The sequence below is a fragment of the Colobus angolensis genome, unplaced genomic scaffold, assembly GCF_000951035.1.
Source record: "Colobus angolensis palliatus isolate OR3802 unplaced genomic scaffold, Cang.pa_1.0 Scaffold259, whole genome shotgun sequence".
NCBI lineage: Eukaryota > Metazoa > Chordata > Mammalia > Primates > Cercopithecidae > Colobus > Colobus angolensis.
Window position 1 is genome coordinate 2,596,069 of NW_012115810.1, and position 13,352 is coordinate 2,609,420.

The 13,352-nt window shown below is 35.3% G+C and overlaps 1 protein-coding gene across 2 annotated transcripts in view; it reads left to right on the forward strand.

Moving 5' to 3' along the window:
- Positions 1–13,352, forward strand: part of KCNH7 (potassium channel, voltage gated eag related subfamily H, member 7) — a 469,753-nt gene that overhangs the window by 315,585 nt on the left and 140,816 nt on the right. For both annotated transcript variants that reach the window (XM_011947085.1, XM_011947086.1), the window contains exon 4: positions 10,668–11,096. In XM_011947085.1, coding sequence (XP_011802475.1) covers positions 10,668–11,096 — 429 coding nt within the window. The remainder of the gene's footprint in view (positions 1–10,667; positions 11,097–13,352) is intronic.

Sequence of the window (13,352 nt, forward strand, 5' to 3'; positions counted from 1 at the left end):
CCTCTTAACTATCTCTTTCACATAGCCGGCTATAATTGTCCTACTCAGACCCTCAACACATCTTTCTTGGACTGATATAATAGTCTCATAATTGGTATTCCTGCTTTAAGCTTCTTTTCTTCAGGATTACATGTTATATTGCTGTACATCACGTCATAATCCTCCACTGTCTGTGTCTTTTACAATTGTCCTCTATTGCCTAAAATATAAGACTCCAAAGCCCTGTGCATGCATAATACAATCAATCTATCATGATATAGCTTCTGATACTTCTTCAGCCTAATTTCCCATCACATCCCATATTTTAATGGGGGTTCCTTGAAACTATCATTCACTTTATGCCACCTAATTTGTATCATGTGGTGTCCCTTCCACTAAAATGCTTTCCTTCTTCTAGCATACCTATTCCAAAGGACTCTTCATCTGTGGCACATGCTTAACGTGCCCACATGGGTCCACATGTTCCTGCCCCTGTGACATCATAATACCTCATACCTGTCTCCACTACCACATTGGTCACATCTGTTTGCTAGTAAACAAGTAACATGAATGAAGAAGGCCAGGAGTAAAAAAATATAGAGATAAGTGAAGACTGGAAAACTGGAGAACATCTTTATCTTATTCGAAGTGGCCCATAACCCTACAGCTCTACTTCATAGTAGGGACATTTTATTTTCTTTCATTTAGACTTAGTATTTTGCAAATACTAAGTATCCAGTACATATTTGTAGAAGACATAAAAAGTTATTTTTTTCCTTTAATAATTAAGCTACTTTTTTCCTGCTGAATGGGCATTACTCAGATTGCCTATCAGTGGTTCTTCAAGTGTGAGACCATCAAAGTCACCTTGCAATGTGTTTGAAGTGCAAGTTCTTGGGCCCTACACCAGAACAACTGATTCAGAAACTCAGAAATTCACCAACCTGTGTTTTAACAAACACTTCAAATCATTCTGATGCCCAAGAAAGTTTGAAAACCATGGTTTAGGTTAATGAATGTTTAGATAGAACTATAAAAATAATTTTAAGTGAAAACAAATGTAAAAAAAACCTGAAATTTCTGAAGTATCTTATACTCATAGTATTTTTTTAAAGTGTACTTCTTCATTTAATCTTATTAAAGTATTATAAAGGATATCCATTATTTTTGAAAAGATTAAAATTACACTTTCCAAATCAAAGATAATTTTACTTTTACACTTACTAAAATTTTGAATTATTCTAAAAGCTTCAACTGAAGCTAAACCTATCCACACAAAATATAATTGATAATTTAGGCAATTATCTAGCTAATTTAAGCCACTAAAATTTTATTCATATGCTTTGGACTCAATACTCTGGATAATTGACACATAAAATACACATTTGCCTCAATAGCTACATTACTCCCTCAAATTTGTATCTCAGTTTTTAGACCTCAAGCTAAGGAACAAAGAAATTTTCCATAGAGCTGGTTTATAAAAGTGCTTTTAGAGTGTTTTTACTATTCTCCACTGGAGCTGAAAGTCACTCTTTAATTTGAAGATGAAGAGCTGCAATAGTAATATAGAGTTTCCCATTCAGTAAGCATTACTATAGAAACAGTCTGTTATTCAGATGAATTTGATTAAAGGTTTTACACTGTAACTAATGTTTACTATTCTCCTGTATTTGGAAGTTTCCTCTTTTTAAAGATTAAATTTGATGAAAAAGGAAACATGACATGGTTGCAAAAAACAAATCTGAGTTTTTGCTGCCGTTGCTTTTGGTGTTTTAGACATGAAGTCCTTGCCCATGCCTATGTCCTGAATGGTACTACCTAGATTTTCTTCTAGGGTTTTTATGGTATTTGGTCTAACATTTAAGTCTCTAATCCATCTTGAATTAATCTTCGTATAAGGAGTAAGGAAAGGATCCAGTTTCAGCTTTCTACTTATGGCTAGCCAATTTTCCCAGCACCATTTATTAAATAGGGAATCCTTTCTACTACAAAGACACATGCACATGTATGTTTATTGCGGCACTATTCACAATAGCAAAGACTTGGAATCAACCCAAATGTCCATCTGTGACAGACTGGATTAAGAAAATGTGGCACATATACACCATGGAATACTATGCAGCCATAAAAAAGGATGAGTTTGCGTCCTTTGTAGGGACATGGATGCAGCTGGAAACCATCATTCTTAGCAAACTATCACAAGAAGAGAAAACCAAACACCGTATGTTCTCACTCATAGGTGGGAACTGAACAATTAGATCACTTGGACTCGGGAAGGGGAACATCACACACTGGGGCTTATCATGGGGAGGAGGGGAGGGGGGAGGAATTGCATTGGGGAGTTATACCTGATATAAATGATGAATTGATGGGTGCTGACGAGTTGATGGGTGCAGCACACCAACATGGCACAAGTATACATATGTAACAAACCTGCACGTTATGCACATGTACCCTAGAACTTAAAGTATAATAAAAAAAAAAAAAATAGAAAGGAGGCAACTAGTAATATGGGCTAGTCATATCTATATAGTAATTTATACATTTCTGAGAAAGTAATGACATTGCTCAAAAATCAGAAATACTAATAAGACAACCAATATGAACAAGACAGGTGAATATTTAAAAATACCAAGTAAGCACCATTTGTATATGTGATTTATTTAATGCTTTACAGTTTTAATGTCTAATTGCCATTTTCCTTTATCTTTGAAATGGGAGTTCCCTGCATATGGATAACCTAGTTATAGAGAAGAAAAGAATGACAAATTCCATGATAGCCAAATATTTCAATGAATATCTTAAATGTTAAATATCATATATTAATATTACAGATATAACATCTGTCTAAAAAGCTCACACTTGAATAAAATTAATTCAAACTCAAAAAAAAAAAAAAAACAAATCTGAGGAAAGTTTAGTCATAGTTGCAACAAATTTTATGTCATGTGCCTTTCCCAACCCCTGGGGTTTGAACAAAGTGTCTATTTCTAAGATCAAAAAAATTGCTAGTAGTTGAAAAAAATACATTATTTCCTCATTAACAATGGATGTTAATGAATGCCCAAATTGGCATATCCACACCAGAGAGCCCCCATGTGAGTATAATTTGGAAAATTTTGTTACCTAGCAACACCCAAATCAGTGCAGTCCCTATTCATACAGCATTTGGGTAACTGGTGTCTGTACCATTTGTGTTTGGAACAGTCCATCAAGAGAGTATCTGTTTATGTGATGACTACATGATCATCCATGCTCAATTTTGGTTAAGACATTATCACTTTCACAGGACTTGAATGGACTTTTTAATTTGACATTTACAAACGGAAGGAATCTATCAAAAAGAAAGTATGGGTATTGCATGCATTGATTTACTAAGCTGTTATTTTAAGCACATGGAAACTTAATTAGGTGTATATTATGCTGCTGTGTTTGCTTTCATTCCCAATCCCCTCTCACTGAGAGATTTTAACCCTAAGAGGCTGAAAGCAGTCCACCACCTTGTCCTGTCTTCTGCCCTATCCCCCTTATCCAAATTCATGTTTCTTCCTTCTTTGCTCTCGTGATGACCCAGCCAGATCACAAGTAGTGTCCCTCAGATATCATCAACATTTGTGAACATGTTTACGGAAATCCTCTGTTGCTGCTGCAGCTCCTGTAATTGTTCTCATGCCTTGCTACAGCACTGACTCCTCCAACCTCCACTTACTGCCTTTAACTCACATAACTTACAGATTCCAATTAGATCCCATCCTTACTGCTCACTGTAAGATCTTGCTTTTTTCTCTGGTATCTAATACCCTAGGAAATGTCACAGGATTCTTAGCCTTTCGTGGCATTACCGATCTGATCGGCTCCTTTAGAGAATCTCGTATCTAGCTTCAAGTTTACTAGGTCAGTAGACTCCCTGGTGATCTTTTGTTATCACTGACACTAGGCCTGCTCTGGCTACAGTGGAACATTTGTCACCCACTAATCAGGGTAGCCACTTGGCTAAAACTGATTTCACATTGAATGATAATCTTTCCCAGTCTACTGCTACCTACATCCTTCTTTGACAATATTCTGAGTTGTTCTACCAGCTCATAGGCAACATTATATACCTTCCTACATATGTAGGAGTAGGAGAGACTCATGTCCTTGCAGGATCCCTCTTTGAAAATTTTCTTCCAAAAAAGAAAGAGGCAACTATGTTAGTCATTATCTCTGTTTATCCCACCAAATTTGATTTTCTTCTCTCTCTGATTCAGGAGTTAAAGTCGTGTTTCTCTGCAAATCCAGAGTTATGTGGTTGGAGAAAATTCTCACACTGATTTTAAGACTTCAAATTTAATGTCAGGCTTGTAAGTACTCTGACATCAGAAAGGTGCACAGATACCAATTCACACATCCTTATTTTGTGTGGTAATAGGTGACTGTAGACTTAATTCAGATCATAATTTTTCAGGTGAAAAGATGGCTACATTTCTCTCTCTGTACTGGACGCTGTGGCCCTAAGCCCAGATATCTTCCTTAAGGCTGAGACAGCCCAGGGGCTGGAAATATCAGCTGTTCCAGATACACTGCCACCCCTCCCTAGAAATTGTGGTCTAAGGCAGGAAACTACCTTACCCAGCATTATGGCCTTTCCCATGGTGTAGCTTTAACCAGTGACTGGTAGATACGGGGAAGCAAAGGCCAGGTACTCTGACTTCAATTTGGCAGAACTCTGAAGGGCATATTCCTGCATTTGAGCTCCAGGAGGATTGGCCGAAGCTTCAGCTGCATATGAAAAGCAGTTTAACTTTCTCTTCTTAATCCTACCTTTTTAATAGACATAACATAATAGACATGAGAGTACTCCCTCAATAAGCCTTTTCACAATCTACTCTCAGGAATCCAATCTAAGATACCCTCCCACCACCCCAACCCTTTGTGAGGGGACAGATCTCTGCTTATGGCCTTTACAACAAACCTCACTTTACTCCCCACACAGATCCTCTCCTGTTTCACCATGGTCTCTAAGTTTCTCTCTACTTTTCAGTCCATACTTCAACCTAGCGGAACCAGGCAGGAATAAACTGCTTCTAATTATATTTAACTGGGTTTTTGCAGTAAAAATATGACATAATCAAGGTTCTAAGAATGTATAGAAATGATGAAAAATGGAATGAAGGAAATGATTGGAAACTTGCCATTGTGTTGTGAGAAAAATCAATGATTGAAAATAGATGGAGAATTCTGCAGAGATTTTTTTGTTTTTCCACAAGAAAATTATTGTTTCTAATATCCCTAAATGTAGTCTTAAGTTAGAAGAATTGCTTGAAGTCAAAAATGGGTGTAATAGTTTAATTCCAAACTGTAATAGATGAGAATCAATTCACACAGGAAAGAAGTGGGGTGAGAGAGAAAGAAAGAGGGAGAGGGAGAGAATAATAGCAGCAGATTGATGAGGTCTTCTCAAATTGGAAAAGTTTAGTAAAGCCAATTTCTAAAGCCCCATTACCATAGGAGATAGGTTATAAATGTAGTTGTGATCATTATAATTTTATGAGAAATGTGACTAGCACAAATATGTCAGCAAATAAATTCAAAACTAAAAGGAATATCAAGAATCAACGAATCCTGGGGGATCTTAGGGGAGGTCAATGTTGACGGGCTTTGGTTGGAGAAGGGGAGTTAGTTATTCAACTTCTGAAATCATAAGCAAAATTGTGTGTATGCATTTATCTACATTTATTTCAAAGAGAAATCAGGATTTTCATTAGATTCTCATGTGGCTATTTATGACCCAAGAAAACACCAAACCTTGGGTAAAACTGAAATTAAATCAAGGAAACTGCTGTTTTATGCTAACCTGACATGAATTTTCTGTATGAATTTGGCAAAATATTTAACATTTTTGCATGCGCACATTAAAGTTATAATTATAGACTTTTCACAGAGAAAGATGATGGGAATATCTGTGTTTTCTTGGTTGAGAACTAAAAAGTTGTTAGCTATATATGACAGGATTGATGAAGATGCACCCTCTAAATTTACATTCAGCATCTTCACAAAAATGACATGTCCTAAGAAAGACATTATGCTAGTAGTTAATTATAACTACTATAATTATATTCATGTATATTAACAACTGTATGCCTTCTTAGATGAAAAGGATGTGTTTAAACAAAATCATAATCATGTAAGTCATTTACCAGTACTTGTAATTCTTTCTGGAAATGTGTAAAAGTGTGTGCAAAACCTTTTTCTGTTTCTCTTATTTCACATTTATTGAGCATTATAGTAAATAGGTTAAATAGTATCTATTTTAATTATTCAAGTTAGAAATCAATTATAATAAAATCTGAAGACTTAACTTGCACGGATGTTTTTCAGTGTTAAGATCCATAACAGGATTACATTCATCTATATTTTATATTTCATGCCTGAAAGTGCTAGCGTTGAGCAAAATTCTCAATGTGCATTCTTTCCGCATGAACTACAGTTAGACAACTAAATCTGTAATGCAATATAACATGGTCCTATTAACCTAGTGATGCAGAAAAGACCATCTGTACCACACTGGATATGACTAAACTATAGGAATGAACTAAATGCCTATGTGGTCATTAATTTAAGAAAGCCAGTGAATTGTTTTTTAAAGGAGGAGTGTGAAGTAAATGATGAAAAATTAATAAAAGTAGTCATTGACTTTCAATGCATTGTAATAAGCTTGCAGAATTGATTTGTAAACTGCTTTGAAACTCAATTTCATGTGCATTAAAGACTAATCAAATGACTTGGATGCAGTTCACTGATTTTTAACTTGGCAATTTACTTGAGCATATAAAAGTTATTAGTAGAGATATGTAAGAATGCTTGCAAAACAGTTATCACGATGAACTGTCACTTAATCTTCTTTGCACAGATTGGTTACTCTTGTCTTTGTCTTATTAATCCAGAGTTTAATGTTGAATGTACTTGTGGTTTGTCTGTATATTGTCATGTCTTCTACCACAGAGATAAGTAGTTGAATGATGGTTACCAGAAGATAGGAAGGGTACCAGGGTAGGGCATGGTGGATAAAGTGGGGATGAGTAATGGGCACCAAAATACAGTTAGATAGAAGGAATTAGATCTGGTGTTTGGTAGCACTTTAGAGCAACAATAGTTAACAATTATTTATTGAATATTTCAAAATAACTAAAAGAGTAGAAGTGGAATGTTTCTGACACAAAAAATGGTACATGCTTGAGATGATGGATATCCCAATTACACTGATTTAATCATTACACAATATATTCTTGTATCAAAATATCACATGTACTTCATAAATGTGTACAACTATATGTCCATAATAATTAATAATAAAAATGTTTAATTCTATTTCAATGATTTGTATCATTATTAACTGCTAGACCACAAATGAAGGCTTATAATAATAAATTGGCCTTCTTAAATTCTCAAATTTTCTGTAACAGGTATTTTACATAAACTTCATAGATGAATTAAATCAAATAGAGAGGACATGGTATAGAGTTCACCCTTTTCCATGAACTGTTGAGTTTTACTCAATCAATATTTTTTGTTAAATGTCAGTCAGTACAATTCCAGGAGGTTAAAATTCTCTAATTATGGTGACCAGAGCAATTAAATAGTCTAGTTTTCCTACAGTCAAAATTGAGCACATTCTGAGTTCAGTTTAGAATCTGTTTGTGAAAATTCATTTACCATGCCAAGTCATTCGGTCAGAGCTGGGACTCAATGGTGAGGAAAATAGCCTGGGATCCTGCCCTTCTGAGGCCTATGGTCCAGTCATGGAAAAAAATTTTAAACAGAAAATCAACAAGTGCATAGTTATTAACTGTGGTGAAAGCTATGAAAGGGGTGGTAACCTGTTCAGAAGGAAGGAAAAGCTTCTCCATGAAATCACTTTGGTGCTAAAATCTAAAGGATGAGCTCAGTAGGTGAAGTAAAAAGGATCAAACAGAAAGAAGCCATGAATCTGAAAGAAGCACAGGCCTCCAGGGGAATTAAAATTCCATATGACTGGGTTCTAGAGAGCAAGGAACGGAGATGAAGCTGCAGGATGGAGATAGTTTTGTCTTCCATCCCCAAAGAGAAAGTTATTGGTAGCAGGGGAAGGGTGGAATTGTGCAATAGTTTACATAATCACATATTAATTTTTCTTTCTTTAGAGATAGGGTCTCTCTCTGCCATTTAGGCTAGGATGCAGTGGCTCAATCATAGCTCACTGTAGCCTCAAACTTATAGGCTCAATCTGTCCTCCCACCACAGCCTCCCAAGTGGCTAGGACTACAGGCATATACCACCATACCTAGCTATTTTTTTTTTTTTTGTAGAGATGGGGGGGTCTTGCTCTGCTGCCCAGATTTGTCTCAAACGGCTGACCTCTAGAGATCATTACGCCTTTTCTTCACAAAGTGCTGGCATTGCAGGCATAAACCACTGTGCCCATCCTCTGAATTTTTTAAAAGATCAAAATTATTATTTTTAAGGGTGGACAATAAAGGTACAAATGTGAAGAGTGATTGGCATTCTTTTGCAGGAAATCATGTGAACCAGTATAGTATCTTGGAAAGATGTAGCAGCAGTGAGGATGAGAGAAATGAAAATAGACATTCAGGAGGCAAAATGAACACAATTAAGGGATTGATATTAATGGAATATTGGGGATGAGTGGGAGAGAGAGAACAGTATCTAGAATGGTCCCCAAATCTCAGGTTTATATGACTGGATGGATTGTGATGCCATTCACAAAAAAAAAAAGGAAGAAAACAAAAGCCTGGGCTTGAAGGGTCAGATTATAAAATTAGACTTGTTATAAGATTGTAATGTGTCTTTCAAGAGGAGATGTTGATGAATCTATTAGATATACAGTTTTGGAACACAGAGGAGAGGTCTGGGCTGTAGATATATATTTAGGAGTCATTGGACTGAAGACAGAATTGAATATGTGCATGTAGAAAAAAACTATCCACTGGGAGAGTATACTCAACATGGAGAAATGTTCATGAGTTTTGAGAGTGTTCTTCCATGTTTTAGAAGCATCTTCAATGCATTGAGGAAAAGTTCATAGTAAATCTATTAAAGATAATGGTGTCTATGACATTTAAATAATATAAGAAGGTAGTTAATATTGCAACTCAAACATCCAAGTTGACTGACCTTAAGGTCAGTGTGTAATTGTAAAGCCATGGATAATGTGGGGACAATAAAAATGACAGATTATTGTCTGGAGGCTTTGTCCTCTGTTTTTATGTTATTTGAGGAGTGAAAGTTTTACTTTATTAGTGTTTTTAGTTTATAAACGAATGCATGCTTGACATAAAAAAGATATATAAAGAAGAATGCAATACACTATACCTCCCTACTTCCAAACCCACCCACTGAGCTAGTCAACATTAAAAGTTTGAAACTTTCAATACAAATATATGAACAAATATAAGCTGTTGTTTTATTTTGATGAAAATTATATGAACACATGGAATTTAAACTTGCTTTTTTTTAACTTAACATTATATTTGAGCAACCTTTTAAAGAATATCATAGGATTCCAAATAATAAAAATGCCATAATTTATTCAGTAATTCTCCTTCTAATGAATAATCCAATTGTTTCTCATTTTTATGCCTTTGCAATATCCCACATGTGGATAACTGAGTCAAAATAAAAGTGTATGTTTTTTTCATTTTAATAGATATTGTCTGAAGACTTTCCAAAGAGTTTGTAGTAATCTGCAATCCCACCACCAAAATGTCAGAATGCTCCCCAGCATTCTTTGCCAGCACTAGATGTTATGCTTTCTTTCATTTACTGCAAAATTGAAGACTAGAAAAACATCCTCTTGTTTTACTTTGCAGTTTTTACTACTAGTGAGTTTATATACCTAACAATTAAAGTTTAATATTTTAATGTGATTTTATAGTTAATATTTTAATTTTTAACATCTGCTCTTTAAAGTTTATATTTAGTTGTCCTTCTGAATCAGCCACTCTGAGACAGACATAACATTATATGTTGTATTATCCAATTTTGGAGCCAAAAAAAGAAAAGAAAACAGGAAAAAGAAATCTTTACCAGTACAGTGCATCACTCTTTAAAACCAAAAGTCTTTAAGAATTCCAGATGGAATGATAAACCTCTCATACACAGTTAACCCCACTTTTTCCACCCAAACTTGACTCACAATATTATTGAGTACAAATCTTCTAAATATACAAGGTCTATTCTTTACCTCACCTCACTTCCTTCCTGCCTGCTCCAACACATTAGCCCTCCATCACCCACACATGTACATAGGCTGTACTCACTCCTGTGTCTATCCCTGGACTTATGATGCCCTAGATCATATTTCCTTAAAACTCTGTTCATCCTTCAATTTCCCTAGAAAAGTGGATGTATAGTGGATGCATGTTTTTATTTTATTAAAACTAAAAGTCTCCTGTCATCCAAATACTTTTATGTCACTGGTGTGGATCTAATCATCAGAAACATGATAAAATTGTTTGCTGTTTTCTTATTACTTATATGACACTTCACATTGGTCTCAGAGAAGTTTTCTACAATATCCCTTATTCCAGCTATAACCATTGATTCATAATTATTTTTAGATGGTGTTTAAATGAGTCAACAATGTTTGTTTTTATTACAAGATATATCATTTGCCTTATAATAATGCTCTCTCCTGTCTCCATTTATAGGGAAATTTTTCGGGTTCAAGTTCCCTGGTCTGCGAGTTCTCACTTACAGAAAGCAGTCCTTACCACAAGAAGACCCCGATGTGGTAGTCATCGATTCATCTAAACACAGTGATGATTCGGTAGCCATGAAGCACTTTAAGTCTCCTACAAAAGAAAGCTGCAGCCCCTCTGAAGCAGATGACACAAAAGCTTTGATACAGCCCAGCAAATGTTCTCCCTTGGTGAATATATCCGGACCTCTTGACCATTCCTCTCCCAAAAGACAATGGGACCGACTCTACCCTGACATGCTGCAGTCAAGTTCCCAGCTGTCCCATTCCAGATCAAGGGAAAGCTTATGTAGTATACGGAGAGCATCTTCAGTTCATGATATAGAAGGATTTGGTGTCCATCCCAAGAACATATTTAGAGACCGACATGCCAGCGAAGGTATGTTAGATTTTTTAAAAATGGAAACATATATTCATGGGTAATAAATGATTATTTGCATATCATTTTAAATTTCAACAATAATCCCTATGCATTGGGGAAAGAAATGTGATTAAAGGCTATTAAAAATCTGAGTCCTACACTCAGAGATGTTACTGATTTCCTCTTTGAACCCTAATGAGTAATTTAGTTTCTTCTGGCTTCTTTATCTGTATTTCTGAAATAGTATGATAACCATTATCTGGCTACCACATGGAGTGTTAATTAATTAATGCTTATTATAACATGTGCTTAGGTGATGAACACTATCATCTCAAGCATAATTAATTTTGCTGCATTTAGCAAATGATCATGCCCTGGAAGAAAGAATTTGTGCCATCAGAGGGCTAGTTCATTGACCGACTCTTTCCAAAGGGAGCAGCATAGGAACCGTGATGTACTGAGTGATCAGAAAGCTGTAAGCTGACAGGGGTGAAAGGTAGGTAGGAAGAAGGGGAAAAATGTAAAGGGAAAAAAAAATCCTGAAAGTCCTGATCTCAACCAAAATCAACTTGAAAAGCAAATCAGAGTTTATTTCTCCCTGACCTCTTTATGTTCACATTCTTTTATTAGCCAGTAGTGAAATTAAGAATACTTAAAAAGCAATGGCAGAAACAATTTATCATGAACACAGTAATTGATAACATTGGTGAAGTACTTACTATGTCTGAGGCAAGGTAAGTGCTTGACACACATTAAGTCTCATTTTACTCTCATAACAAACCCAAATTAGGAATCATTTTTAAGCCCCATTTAATAAGTGAGGAAACAGAGGCTTAGATATGTTAAATCAATAACATAAATAACTAGACTAAGGTTACAGAGCTAGTCAGTGTCAGAGCCTGGCTTCAAACTCAGGACTGCCTGTCTCCATAGTCTACAATCAAATTCATGCAATATTTTTCCTCCCTCACTCCTGCTCCTCCATGAAACCTTGCCATAGGAGGAGTCTGTTGAATCTCTTGACTTTCCCCAGGGAGCCTGAGAATCAAAGTTCCCGGCATGGGTACAGCAGACCCACTTTTCAGATTCCCATAGATTTGGGTTCTTGAGATACCTGCTGTCTAAGTTGCTGCTGGTTTTGTCTTTAAAACATTAATTCTTAGTGTGAGGTGTTAAGTACTTTGTCAGCTGATCACATTTATTTTTCCAGCCTCATTTCTAGCCCCAGCAAGACTCCCTTCCCTACTACATACTCTATTCTACACCTGCACGGATATAATTTTCCTTTTCCCAAAAATGTAACATGTGTTTTCTTGCTTCATTACTTTGTTATGCCTGGAATACTCTTCCCCACTTTGACCTTCCTTACACTACCACTCAGCGTAAGAAATCCATTTCCCCCTTCCCAAACCAGAAGAATTAAATTGATTGATAAATTCCAAGGGTAGTTTATCCTTCATCTTTAGAGCAATTTTAGCTACAAAATCACTGATTAGCAAAAAAGAAACTACATTTCCTAACACTTTATAATTTGGTATATTTTAGAAATAGAGCCATTGATAAGGAAAGATGGAAAACTTTTAGACGTGATTTTAGTTTTATGAATTCATGTAACTGATTAACAGGTGAAATAATGCACAATATTTCGAAGTCTGATTGTTGTCTCCTCATTCAAATAAATAAAATCATTCTCCTGTACAGCCTATCTTCACAGAACTTTAAATATTTTGCAGATACATTAATGAATAATATTTTACTTTATCCTCTCATTTAATTCACATTATCAAGTACCTTAGAACCATACTTTTCAAACCATCTTTGATGAAGACCAGAATTTTGTTTTCTAATTCATCACTGACCAATACATTTGTGAATTCAATAAAAATGTACTATTAGAAAAATGAAATGTAAAAAATAGACACAAAATATAAACCCCAATTGTTTTATTATTAGATTAATCAGACATGAAATTACTATGCCAAACTGCTACAAAAATTTCTAAATATTTACTCCAATTTCTGTACTTACATTGTCATGGAAGGATAACAAGAAGATCTCAGCTAAGATCAGTGCACAAGCCATACTCTGCCTTGGAGGGTCAAAGCTGTAATAACTATATAGTGTAATGTTTTGTTAGTTTTCTTGGAATTGGTAAATCTTTATATATAAATTTTAGATTTAATAAGTACAGTTGTAATTTATAACTACTTGCAAGCAGCTGTTACTTTACTAATGGTTTTTGGACCCAGCTTCTGATAGACACATTCATTCTGG